At 50.3% G+C, this 13,609-nt stretch overlaps 1 protein-coding gene across 1 annotated transcript; it reads left to right on the top strand.

Moving 5' to 3' along the window:
* Window positions 1-12: 12 nt before the first annotated feature.
* Window positions 13-13,609, top strand: TRAFD1 (TRAF-type zinc finger domain containing 1). Its single transcript, XM_068163376.1, has 11 exons — window positions 13-336; window positions 3,311-3,446; window positions 3,520-3,573; window positions 5,783-6,056; window positions 7,339-7,608; window positions 8,326-8,399; window positions 8,585-8,797; window positions 10,796-10,925; window positions 11,203-11,506; window positions 12,547-12,619; window positions 12,900-13,609. The coding sequence occupies exons 1-11, from the start codon at window positions 284-286 to the stop codon at window positions 12,939-12,941; spliced, it is 1,623 nt and encodes a 540-aa protein (XP_068019477.1). The 5' UTR covers window positions 13-283; the 3' UTR covers window positions 12,942-13,609.

The following is a 13,609-nucleotide window of genomic DNA, read 5'->3' as shown; positions in this document are numbered from 1 at the left end:
GGGCGGGGCCGGGCCCGCCGTTGAGATCCCGAGGAGCCGGGGGAGCGCGGCTGGTGCCCTCCCTCCTCGGGGCTGGTTCCTGTTCCCCCACGCCCTTGCTCCCTGGGTTCCGCTGCCTGGCGCACGGGGTGCTCCCAGCCCTCTCCCTGCCTGAGGCGCGGAGCAGCCGCCCGGGCCCTGGCGCTGACGGAACCGGAGAGTCTTTCACCCGCCCCCGGCGAGGTGCGGCTGCCTGCAGCGCCGAGGGGAAAGCGGAGCCTCTCTTCCAGCTGCCAGCAGGAAAATGGCTATAGCTGCGGTGTCCGAGGTGGAAGCCGCCCGGCTGTGCGGGAACTGGTGAGAAACGAAACCGAATGCTGGGCGGGGGGGGGCGGGAATCGGCGGGGCGCCGGTCCCTGGGGCGCAGGGCAGCGGCTGAACGAGCGAGCAGCGGCTGTTCCCTTGAAACGCTGTGAAAGGCTAGAAAAGGCGAATTAATTGTGAACGCCCTGCCTTTTTGAGGGTGCTGGAGGGTTGGTTTTACCTTGTGAAGTATTTGGGGAGGTTTAGGTTGGACGCGAAGAACAATTTCTTTCCCCGAAAGGGTTGCTCAGCCCTGCCCCAGGCTGCCCAGGGCAGTGGTGGAGTCCCCTTCCCTCGAGGGGTTTCAGAGCCGTGGTGCTGAGGGACGTGGTTCGGTGGTGACCTGGCAGTGCTGGGTTAACGGAGACGAAAGGTCCCTGCCAACCACAGCGATTCCATGATTGTCTTACAGCTTTCTCAACCTTTACTCAAGTTTCTGGCTTAATAGGCCACTGGACAGAAATCAGAACATTCTATACAGAAGTAAAGATCTGATTTTCAGCGAGGTTACACCTCAAGCAGACGATTCCAGGTTATCCTTTAGCAGCTGTGTGGCTCAGAGCTGTAAAAATAGAATCCATAGGCACATCCTGTGGCTGTTGTTTCTCTTTGATAACAGTTCTCTTTCTTTATGAGCCCCAGTGCTGGTTTATTGATCATAGAATAGAATAGAACAGAATAAACCAGGTTGGAAGAGACCTCAAGGATCATCGAGTCCAACCTATCACCCAACACCATTTAATCAACTAAACCATGGCACCAAACACCCCATCCAGTCTCTTCCTAAACACCTCCAGTGATGGTGACTCCACCACCTCCCTGGGCAGCCCATTCCAATGGCCAATCTCTCTTACTATGAAGGACTTCTTCCTACCATCCAGCCTAAACCTTCCCTGGCACAGCTTGAGACTGTGTCCTCTTGTTCTGGTTGCCTGGGAGAAGAGACCAACCCCCACCTGGCTACAACCTCCCTTCAGGTAGTTGTAGAGAGCAAGAAGGTCTCCCCTGAGCCTCCTCTTCTCCAGGCTAAGCAACCCCAGCTCCCTCAGCTTCTCATAGGGCTTGTGCTCCAAACCCCTCTCCAACTTTGTTGCCCTTCTCTGGACACGTTCCAGCAACACATCATCTTACTGATAATGATGCCATCTCAGAAGCTGCATCTTGAACATAAGCAATTAAAGAAATGAACTTTGTTTGCTTTAAATTCAAATTGATCTTGGAATCCAACCAGTTTCTTGCAACATGAGTAGTTCGTTTGGAAGCGGTGAGGATGCGAGTTCAGACCCCGCTGCTGGACTTTGTTGCTTTGCCAGGTTGTTGGCAAGGAAGAAAACTGAACAGCTTGCAGTGTTTTTGGCGACATGGAAGGCACTAAGTGATAGGTTATGAAGTTAATTTTGGTGTTTTGAAGGCTGGTTTCTTGTGGGGTGAGGAATGATGTATCCGTCTAAAAGTGATGCTTCCTGCTTGAGGCAAGAATAAAGGCTGAGCTCCTGGTGTCTCATGTCTTTTGGAACATTTTGTATCTGTAAGCCTTGCATCCTTCTGGAGAGGAAAAGGAGTATCTTAGAAATGAGGTGAGTTAGGGAATGTTGGCTGCAGAGTTACAGGGTTACTGCTGTCATCCTCTGAACAGATCTGGCTTAGGGTGATCTGTTAGTTAATTTTTTGCCCAGCAGAGCTCTGCTCAACCTCTCATGGCCAAGTTATTTTTCAGGAAGAAACCTTTATCTTTGCAGGTGAATTTCTTCACCTGAACCTGGTGATAACTTGGTTGTGCTGAAAGAATTGTGTTTGAGATGAGGAAATAAAACCCACCTTGATTTCAACTTAATGCAGTGTGGAAATGATGGTTTCTCTCTGCTCTATAATATAGAATAGAATAGAATAGACCAGGTTGGAAGAGACCTTCAAGATCATCGCATCCAACCTATCATCCAACATCACCTAATCAACTAACCCATGGCACCAAGCACCCTGTCAAGTCTCCTCCTGAACACCTCCAGTGATGGTGACTCCACCACCTCCCCAGGCAGTCCATTCCAATGGGCAATCAGCCCCAGCTCCCTCAGCCTCTCCTCATAGGGCTTGTGTTCCAAACCCCTCACTAACTTTGTTGCCCTTCTCTGGACTCGTTCCAGCAAGTCAACCTCCTTCCTAAACTGAGGAGCCCAGAACTGGACACAGTACTCGAGGTGTGGCCTAACCAGTGCAGTGTACAGGGGCAGAATGACCTCCCTGCTCCTGCTGGCCACACTGTTCCTGATGCAGGCCAGGATGCCATTGGCCCTCCTGCCTGCCTGGGCACACTGCAGGCTCATGTTTGTCCTACCATCAACCAGCACCCCCAGGTCCCTCTCTGCCTGGCTGCTCTCAGCCACTCTGACCCCAGCCTGTAGCACTGCCTGGGGTTGTTGTGGCCAATGTGCAGAACCTGACACTTGGATGTGTTCAATCTCATGCCGTTGGACTCTGCCCATCTGTCCAGCCTGTCGAGGTCTCTCTGCAAAGCCTCTCTACCCTCTAGCAGATCAACTCCTGTCCCCAGCTTGGTGTCATCAGCAAATTTACTGATGGTGGACTCAATGCCCTCATCCAGATCATCAATAAAGATGTTAAAGAGCATGGGGCCCAGCACTGATCCCTGGGGGACTCCACTACTGACTGGCCGCCAGCTGGATGTGACACCATTCACCACCACTCTCTGGGTTCGGCCATCCAGCCAGTTCCTAACCCAGCTCAGAGTGCTGCTGTGAAGAAACACTGAGGCCTGGCTGGGCTTGGCTCCCTCTGTAGTTGCTCACTTCTTTAAAACCTGAATTGATAGAAAGCTTTCTCAGATTGTTTGGGGTTTGGTTTGTTTGGTTTGCTTTGGATTGGTTGGGGTTTTTTTTTATTGTGATGAAAAACTGTTTGAAATTGTTCTTGATCAGTTTTCTGCACGCTAACCTCTGTGGCTTTCTCACAGCAAAAAGGATATTCCTGCTGCTAACTTCATCATTCACGAAATCCACTGTAGCAGAAACATTGAAGTGTGCAGCTACTGCAGCGAGTCCGTCCCAAAGTCGGAGATGAAGAACCATATTGAGTCTGAGCACGTGCAGGTGAGAAACAAACCTCTCCTCTAAAGCTGCTGACTTGTGGGGCAGTTCATCTGATCAGGTCTGTTTGTTGTAGGTGACCTGCAAGTGTAGGATGAAGATGGAAAGCAGTCTCCTGAAGGATCATGAGGTTGGTGGACTTCATGTTGTTAAGACACTTGGATGATGCTTTGTGGTGTTTCCAAGCGCTGAGGCTGGAGCCTTTCTGTCAGCCAAGACCTGGTTTGCAGCCTGTGATTTATGCATCCTTTTCATTGAACCTTGTTTTATAAATGCAAACCTCTGAGAGGAGGTCATAGAATCAATAAGGTTGGAAAAGACCTCAAAGATCATCAAGTCTAACCTGTCACCCAACACCTCATGACTACTAAACCATGGCACCAAATGCCACGTCCAATCCCCTCTTGAACACCTCCAGGGAGGGTGACTCCACCACCTCCCTGGGCAGCACATTCCAATGGGCAATTACTCTTTCTGTGAAGAACTTTCTCCTCACCTCCAGCCTAAACCTCCCCTGGCACAGCTTGAGACTGTGTCCTTTTGTTCTGGTGCTGGTTGCCTGGGAGAAGAGACCAACCCCCACCTGGCTACAACCTCCCTTCAGGTAGAGAGCAATGAGGTCTCCCCTGAGCCTCCTCTTCTCTAGGAAGAGAACCCCAGCTCCCTCAGCCTCTGCTCACAGGGCTGTGCTCAAGGCCTCTCCCCAGCCTCGTTGCCTTTCTCTGGATATGTTTAAGTGTCTCAATGTCCTTCTTAAACTGAGGGGCCCAGAACTGGACACAGGACTCAAAGTGTGGCCTAACCAGTGCTGAGTACAGGGGCACAATGACTTCCCTGCTTCTGTTGGCTACACTATGTCTGGTGCAGGCCAGGATGCCCTTGGCCTTCTTGGCTACCTGGGCACACTGCTGGCTTATATTCAGCCAGCTGTCAATCAGTACCCCCAGGTCCCTTTCTGCCTGGCTGCTCTCCAACCACTCTGACCCCAGCCTGTAGCCTTAAAGTGGTGCAGTCTGCTCAGACCTTCATATCAAAGGGATCTCTACCCCTGGTGATTTTGGTCCTTGCTGGTGATAAAGATGGAGAATGGTAGGCTAGTTCAAAAGCCCAGGACATGATTAACTTGGCTTTTAAAATTCCTTTAATATTCTGCATTTCTGACTCTGCTGCAGCCATGGTTTGAGCTTTAATAACTCATTATGTCCAAACAGCCTTAAAATAGCTGCTAAAATAAACTAAAATAGGACAGAGTAGGATTTTCTGTGGTTTTGAGTTCAGCTGGCTGCTGTCACAAGCAATTTTGCTCTAAATGTCAATACTTTTCCCTTCCTATGGGCTCATTTAAAGGCAGCTCTTGAGATGCCACCTGAGTCTGCTTATTGCTGAGGGAAGAAGGATTTTCTTTGTAGATGTGTCCAGTTCAGGCCCTTGGAAGTAGTTTATCCTGTGTGCTTGTGTGTAGTGCTTTGAGTTTGTGAAGCAAATGATTATTTGCAGCATCTGCAATTCCAACATCTTTTAATCTGTTTAAACCCTTTTAAAGGGCAATTTACCTGTCATCCAGTGGAGGGTAAAGGACACATGTAAGCAATTCTTGTGGAGTAGTAAGTGAGCTGTAAATCTGTTCCCTAACAGGAGACACACCGACAGGGAAGGCTGAGGGAGGTTCTCAGGTTGTGTTTTTTAGCAATACTCAATGTAATGAATGACTTAGAGCTGCCTTTAATACCTGAAGGGATCCTACAGGAAGCCTGCAGAGGGGCTTTTCATAAGGGTGTCTAGCAATAGGACAAGGGAGAATGGTTTGAGGCTGAGGGAGAGTAGTTTTAGACTGGATCTGAGGAAGAATTTCCTCAGTACAAGGGTGGTGAGACTCTGGAACAGGCTGCCCAGGGAGGCTGTGGATGCCTCCTCCCTCAGGGTGTTCAAGGCCAGGTTGGATGAGACTTTGGGCAGTTGGGTCTAGCTGAGAGGTGTCCCTGCCCCTGGCAGGGAGGTTGGAGTAGATGATCTGTAAGGGTCCCTTCCAACCTAAGCCATTCTATGAAATGTGTTTCTCACTGTCTCTAAAAGCCAACTTCAGAAAGCACTGTGAGGCTGCTGCCCAAGTGTTGGAGACTCAAATGTGCTGAGTGGTTGGAGCGCTTCAGCTGGTGTCTGTGACTCCCCAGGTTATACAACAGGTTGTTCTTGCATTTCTCAGGTAGTATCTCATTCCAGGCTACTCTATAGTCCAGCTTTCATCTGGCTACAGAAACAATAGACTGCTCAGCTCTGAAGCAAGCTGAGAAGCTCCCTCAGTCTCCCATATGTGACAGATAATCCTTTTTCCTTCCCAGGCGTCGGCGTGCCCTCTGCGTCCTGCCCTCTGCCAGTTCTGCGACATTCCCCTCGCCTTCAACAAGCTCCAGGACCATGAGGTGTACTGTGGGGCTCGGACTGAGAGGTGTGGTGGCTGTGGTCAGAATGTCATGGTGAAAGACCTGAAAGAGCATCCTCCAGTCTGTGGGCAAGAAGTGAAAAAAGGAAGAGGAAGGAGAACGGTGCCGTGCTCCGAGGGGGAGGATGGAGACTTGCTCCCTCTTCGAGACCTGAGAACCCGCCTGAGATCAGGTAACTGTGTTGGTTCCTGGTGGGGAGTGCCTGTGGTGCTAGAAAAGCATTTCTGTAATGTTATTTAGCATCACTGTTATAGAAAGCATTTACAGAACCTGTGCAGGAGACAAAACCTTTAAGGACATGAGCAGAAGAAATGTTTCAGCAGTACAAAGAAATCAAAGGCAAGGTGAAGTGTAGAGGAGAGCAATCCCTGGCTTCTGATTTGACATTTGGTTTAGCCATTGCCTTGTGTAAAAACACTGAACAGTGAAAGCTCCAGAGGTGCTGTGAGTGGGACTGTTTTACCCTGGGACAGGGCTGCTGAGCTGTAAGCCAGCTAAAGAGGACTGCTGGGGTACCTGGTGTGGAAGCCCAGTCCCCTGCCTCTTCTGTCTTAATGGATCTGGCTTGAAAGTGAAACAGTTGTTTGCTCACTGCAGATTCTGTCCATTCTTGTTCAGCAGCTGCACTCCTTCTTGCTTCAGTAAAGCAGGAGGGTAGGTAAGGTCTGGATGTGGGCTCACATGAGTGGTGCTGTGCCTTTCTGCAGTAACATCCTGTTTGGATATAGCTGAAAGCCTCTGGTCCCTTACCTGCAGGTACAGGGGGGTCACATCACACATCAGACAAAGCCTTTCCATGAACCTTTCCTTTCTGCTTTATCCTCAGGACCACTCAGAGCATTTAACTGTGCAGAACACTGCATTACAGCCTTTGCTGTGGAAGGCTGCCCAGCTCATAGAAATAACTTCTTGGCTTAGTTAACGAAGCTGAATGATCTGGAGAGATGGAACTTGTAGGTCCCTCACACCAGCTTCCAAGGCCTGTTCACAAGCAGTGTTTTCATACTTGTGCAGGCTGTGTTTAGAATTCTCCTGTAATCAGTGCTGTCCTCAAATGCCATTCAGAGGAATTTGTTTTCCCATCAATATACACTGATAAAAAACCCCAAAGCTCAATTGTCTCAGCCTGGTCAAAGGGCTGTGAGACCGCAGTGGATTAATGTGACCTTGTTCACAGTGTAGGTCACAGAAGGTTCCTCAGTGACAGAAGGTTCCTCCAGCTTTTGGAGTAAAAGCAATCCCTTTCTTTGCTGGTTGCAAACAACCCTAGGAGGAGTTTCCTTTCACCCTCCTGAATTTGCTGCAGGTGTCCTTCCAGGCTTTGAAACACTCAACTCCGTGAGCATCCCATATGTGGCCATTTGAAACCCTCACGGTTGAGCTCATGTCCAGAAGGGAATTGCTTGTTGCAGGGTTTAATGTTCTCTCAAATTGATGATATTTGTCTTTTGAAGAGGATTATCTGGACCAGTTGGAGAGCAATCAAACCACTCATTCTTCACTTTATGACGAGTGGAATGCAGATTTAGACTACGTGTTGGCTCTTAGCCTCCAAAATGAGAATAATCCTCCCAATAATACTGCAGATGAATTTCCCAGTGACTTCTGGGAAAGCTACTACACCAAAGAGTCCCTGCCATCTGCCTGTCTTCATGAAAGAGACAAGGCAAATATCTTCTCCTGTGACTCTTTGGCATCTCTTAGCACATCAAACTGCACGAAAAGTAAGTATAAACACTGCCGTGCTGTGGGGGAGGAGGGTTTCCCCTTAAGGCTTAGGGGAGGGAGAGGAGTCTTGGCTTGGAAATGTCAGAGATTATCTAGATAGATCTTAAAATGTCAAAATGAGTCTCACTGAGGCTCCCCCTAAATCATGGGTAGATAATTAACACACAGGGGACTTGACTCTCTGTGAGCACCATTCCTCCTTCCTTCCATATTATCTCCTGCTCCCTCAAAATGTAGCAGCAATATTAGTGTTCAAAAGGGTTTCTTTCAGAGAGAGATTAAAGCAAGGCAGTGAGGGATGAGGACATCTAAGCTGTGGTGAAGCTCTGACCTTGATACGTGGTGAGAGCTTCATAACAACTGAGGAGGTGACAACCTTCCTGTTGAAGTAAACACGATAGGAGAGGACGATGTGGGGGAGCCCCAAAGTGCCAGCTGAGTTTGGAAGGAAGGAATGCTGCTAAAGGGTTCTTGGAGGCAGCAAGAGGCTGTTTCACCAGAGCATTCCATGTAGCTTTGACCCCAGAACCTTGTTCTCGCTGTGGGGTGATGTGAAATTCAGCAGTCAGGACTAGAGGAGCTCTTTCCTCAGCATTTGCTCCAGTGCTGAGGCACAGAACGGGAGGCTGTGGCTTAGGGGTTTTGAAGCTAAGTTGATCCAACTGTGTCACATTGCCCTATGGTGGAGGAGATAACTGTGCCTTACTCTGCAGGGGATGAGATCATCATGCTGCCATGTGAGTTCTGTGAGGAGCTCTACCCTGCAGAAGACCTGATTCTTCACCAGGTTTGGTAGTTTCTCTTTTTGTATCAGAGGGTTTTGCCCTGAAGGCTTTTTTTCCTGTCACCACAAGTGAAAAAAGGTTCAGCCTCCACTCAGTGACACCATGGGAGCTCTGGTGGTTTGGGCTTTGTGAAGTCTGGTTTGTCAAGTCCCTCTGTGCTGACTTTTCCTTCTTGCTTGTGTAACAGACAGGTTGTAACCCCGCAAGTGCCTTTGCCTCCTTCAGTAAGCGAAGTTCTTCTCCAAATCTACGAGAATACAATGGTCTGCGTGCTCCTGGGTCCAAAAGCTGCAGGGCTCTCTTTTCACCCCAGAGCCAGGCTGTCTGGGAAGCAGAAAACACGATTCCATGTGAGTTTTGTGGTATCCAGCTAGAAGAGGAGACACTCTTCCATCATCAGGTACTAGACACAGCTCAGTCTGTCCTACCATGTCTGGTTGAACGTTCAAGAACTATGCCAAGTCCTGTGGCTTCTTGCTGTGGCACATTTCAGGTATCCAAGTAGTTGTCCCCTGTCTCAGATCTTCCTAAAGGTCTGAGGGTGGTGAGACACTGGAACAGGTTGCCCAGGGAGGTGGTAGAAGCCCCATCCCTGGAGATAGAATAGAATAAACCAGGTAGGAAGAGACCTTCAAGATCATCGTGTCCAACCTATCATCCAACACCACCTAATCAACTAACCCATGGCACCAAGCACCCCATCAAGTCTCCTCCTGAACACCTCCAGTGATTTTTAAGGCCAGGCTTGATGGGGCTCTGGGCAACTTGATCTAGTGTGAGGTGTCCCTGCCCATGGCAGGGGGATTGGAACTAGATGATCCTTGAGGTCCCTTCCAACCCTGACAATTCTCTGATTGTCTTGGGTCCCACCTGGCTGTGCTGAGGCTCCTGGTGAAAAATAACAATTGATCTGAAAGCTCTTGTAACAAAAACTGAACAAAAGGCCCAGAAATTGCTCAACAGGAATGTCTGACTCTGTCAAAGTTGTGTTGAAACCAGGATTTATGAATCACAGCTGAAGAGGGAGAGGAGCACAAGTGTGTGACCTGGTTTAGGTAAGAGAGGAGGTAGTACAGAGCAGGTGGTGAGGAACATCTCAGAGGTTAGATGTAAAGAGGGAGGGAGAAGGTGAGAGTGTAAGTAGGTTGGAAGCTTGGCCTGAGAGGGAAGTGGTGGGTTTGAGAAGTGATGGGTGCTGCAGAGCACAGAGCAGGGTGTTCCTGTTCTGTATGCTGCTGTCTGGTACTTCCAGTATGGAAAGCCCACCAACTCCTGCTGGAGCTGTTGCTGCTTCAGGACCACTGGCAGATACCAGCTAGAACAATTGGTGCTGTAGTGCTTCTCTAGACCCAGTGAGCAGCTCTGGGAAGAGGCACTCCTGGAATTTCCTGCTCTTGCAGATGCCTTATGGAAATGATGAGCTTCCTCAGCTTCTGTCTTTCACTAACAACCTGGTGAAGCTGTGGCTGGCTGGTTTGTTTTTCTGGGCTTTTCCTCTCCTGGGTGTTGGCAAAATCAGTGTTGGTAGAAGTGAGATCTGACACAATTTCATAGCTTAGCCCTTGCTAATGAGTCATGCTTGACACGAAGGAGGAGTCCCATCACTTCCTATCACAGCTGGCTGTTGCAAGACTTCCTTTTCCTCACCCTATAACTATTTAGGAAATGCAGAGGCTGCTTTAGCTGGCAGCTGCTGGTGAAGTTTCTGTACAATAATCAGAACTAGCTGAGCAATAGTTGGATTGCAAACCAGGAGCAGGAGAGCCTGTGGTACCACAGTTCCATGTGGCATTCCTGGTATCTAACAGAGGTAACCAATGTTTGCCTTCCCAGGTCTTATTCTTACTTTCTGCCTTCTTGTCTTGTTGCTCCTTGGTGTGATGTAATTAACCTGCAGAAAACCATGACTTGACAACCAAGAGAGCAAGCAGAGGCACTTCTGTGGGCAGCACAACTTGAAAATAACTTGGAACTTGATGTCTGCCCTTGGATTTGTTCTGTATGGTGGCACTGATAGTAGGTTGATAGGGAGAACTCGAGTAGGACTGCAGTGGCATTGCTTCAAAGGTGCTTTTGACTGGCATGGCAGGGTGAGCTGCAGCCCTGGGAGGAAGGAGGCTGACAGGGCAGCTCTGGTTGTGCTGGCTGGTGGTGTCTGGGGTGGTTCTGCAGGACCAGCTCCTGCTGCAGTTCCTTTCTCACTCGGGCTCTGTGCTAGCTGGTGGCTGTTCCTGAGCTGTGTGTGAGAAGATGTGGGCGCCAGGCAGCAGTCTCTGCCTCCTCCTCAGAGCACTTCCCTGCTAACCCAGATCTCTGAGGGGCGATGCTCAGCAGGGTTTGCACAGGACTGAGTCTGCAGGAGCTGCCATTTACATCTCTACCCTGTGTTTTGCTTTAGCACCACTGTGCCCTGCGCCTGGCCAATCCCACTGCAGGCTTCAAACCTCAGCAGCTGCGGCCTCCTCACCACAGCAACCCAGGGAGAAGAGACTCTCCAGAGCTGGCTCGGAGACGAGTCAGGCACCAAGGTGGGGGACACATGCTCTGCTCCTTGATGTTTGCAGGAACTGAGTGTTCCAAGCTCAGTAGATGCTGTTACCCTTTTCTCTTGCCAATGTTTAACCATCTTTGGTACTCCACCCTCGGTCTGGTTTTACCCAAGGAAGATGAAATCACTCACTGGGTGAGATCTTGGTTCTGAAGCCAGGTGCTGCTGGAATGAAGGGAGGTCTGCTTTGGTACCTGAATGGTCTCTCTCATGCTGCATTTAGTTTCCTGTTCAACCCTGTGTTCTCCTCCTTTCAGGGGATGTCTCTCCTTGGTGTGCAGAAGACTTTGGGCAGCAGAGGCTCAGCTGTCCTGCACGAGGGACCAAGTTGCTGAATGCTACAGCCAACACCAGGACGGCTCCACTGTCTTCAGCCAGAGCCAGTGATGCTCCCAACCTCAGAGGGAAGCCCAGGAAGGCATCTGGCAATGAGGGGAGGCTGAAGAGCAGAGGTGCAGGTGGCTCTGCAGGTGGGACAATGCTGCGTGAGAGACCTGCTCAGAACTCTCCTTCTGAAGCCTTCACACCCAGCTTCTCGAGAGCACCTCCATCCCAACCAAGGTAACACCTTTGCCTTCCATCTCAGGGAGCCATGCTGGGCCTGCCCTAAGGATAAGGGATCAGTGGCAGCATTGGAGCACTGTTTGCTGTGCTGAAAACAGGGCACAGCCTTAGGCCTGGGATGTTCTGGTCTTCTGAAGGCAGCAACCCAACAGTGACACATCCATTCCAGTCCTCTGCCTCATTTCCTTAGGGGGCAAGGCTGGATCCTCTCCTTTTCACCAGTGGCTGAAAGGGTTTCATTCACTTTCATCTGGCTGCTGCTTACCCAAGTTTCAAGCAGCAAACTTGGGCTTTTAGATCAACAAAGTGGTGCCAGGCAGAAGATGCAGGAGAACCTTTGTTACCTGTCCGCTGCAGCACTCACTTTGCTTTGTCATAGAATCAGTAAGGTTGGAAGAGACCTCAAAGCTCATCAAGTCCAACCTGTCACCCAACACCTCATGACTACTAAACCATGGCACCAAGTGCCACATCCAATCCCCTCTTGAATACCTCCAGGAATGGTGACTCCACCACCTCCCTGGGCAGCACATTCCAACAGCTAACAACTCTCTCTGGGAAGAACTTTCTCCTCACCCCCAGCCTAAACTTCCCCTGGTGCAGCTTGAGACTGTGTCCTCTTGTTCTGGTGCTGCTTGCCTGGGAGAAGAGACCAACCCCCACCTGGCTACAACCTCCCTTCAGGGAGTTGCAGAGAGCAATAAGGTCTCCCCTGAGCCGCCTCTTCTCCAGACTAAACAATCCCAGCTCCCTCAGCCTCTCCTCACAGGGCTGTGCTCAAGGCCTCTCCCCAGCTTTGTTGCCCTTCTCTGGACACCTTCAAGTGTCTCAATGTCCTTCTTAAACTGAGGGACCCAGAACTGGACACAGGACTCAGGCTCTGGTTCTTCTGCTACAAAAATAACTCTGCCAGGGTTCAGGAGAAGCACAAAGAGCTGTTTCCTGCCAAAGTCTCCCTGGTGTGAGGGGCCCATCAGCAGGGAAAGCAGTGAAAAGGGTAGGCTTCCTCTGACAATATCCCTGTCCTCCTTCTCCAGCACCAGCAGTGGAGGAGGAAGGAGCCTCCGGGTGGCAGAGGGTGCCAACGGCTTCAGGCGCAGAGGCTCACAGGTGAGGCAGCTGCTGGAGAGGACAGAGATGGGTGTGGGTTGGACTCCCCTGTCACAGAGCTCCTCAGGAGGCAGCTCTCTGCTCTCCTAGTGCACAAATGTTTTCATGTGCTGAGGGTTCAGGTGCTGTGGCTCATGCTGAGGGAACCTGGCTGTCACCCCTTGTGATGGTTTCACCAGGCCCATGAGCTTCTTTCCCTGCCCTTTTTACCTCAGTGAGGTTTTATCAGTTGCTTCTTATCAAGCACTCCTGGAAAACACCATTTGTATTTTCCCTTCAGGCAAAAGCCCAGAGCCCAGCATCTGGCCACCCAGAGAAGTGATGCAGCACTCCTGAAGGACAAGGTCAGCCCTCCACCTGACAACTCTGCACCACCCTCTTTTGTCTGAGGGCAGGCCCAAGCCCCCCTGTGCTGTCACACACACCACCTGGGGATTTAGGTTTCTACAGGCAGTGATCATTTTCTATCTTTCTCTCTATTTTTAATTGGGGAGGGTACCTTACAGCTTTGATGTCTGTGATGGCAGCACCCCGAGACACCAAACACCCCTCTGCCTGGGCACCCACCTGGGTTGTTTCTGTGTTGTCTCTTTGTGACACCCAGTGAAAGAGTTTGTGACCTACTGGGCTTCAAGCTGGTGTCCTGCTGCTCTTTGGCAAGTTCCTTGTTCTCAAGACACCACCAGCAGCGAGCTGTCAGCCAGGAAGAGGCCAGAAGTGGTGGGTCCTTAGAAAGATGGGCTCCTTGGCTGGCACATGCTGGAGAACACCCAGGGGAGGCCGCTCTGGGCAGTTCCTTGGGTGTACTGGAGAGGGCCAGGATGTGGAAAGGGGGATTGTTGCTGTCAGTGATGAGCTCTGAGCCCAGGACTGGCCTCTCAGATGTTTTTTAATGCTGTGTTAGTCCCTGCTTTTTAAAATCCTTGTAATAAAGTTTTATCTCATGATGTCCCAGAACATGGTGAAGAGGTGATCTGTGGTGTGGGACCA

This window comes from Melanerpes formicivorus, unplaced genomic scaffold (assembly GCF_026170545.1).
Source record: "Melanerpes formicivorus ecotype bairdi unplaced genomic scaffold, bMelFor1.0.p_v2 SCAF_72, whole genome shotgun sequence".
NCBI classification, from domain to species: Eukaryota; Metazoa; Chordata; class Aves; order Piciformes; family Picidae; genus Melanerpes; species Melanerpes formicivorus.
The sequence above is the reverse complement of the archived record's forward strand: the minus strand, read 5'-3'. Positions and strand labels throughout refer to the sequence as shown.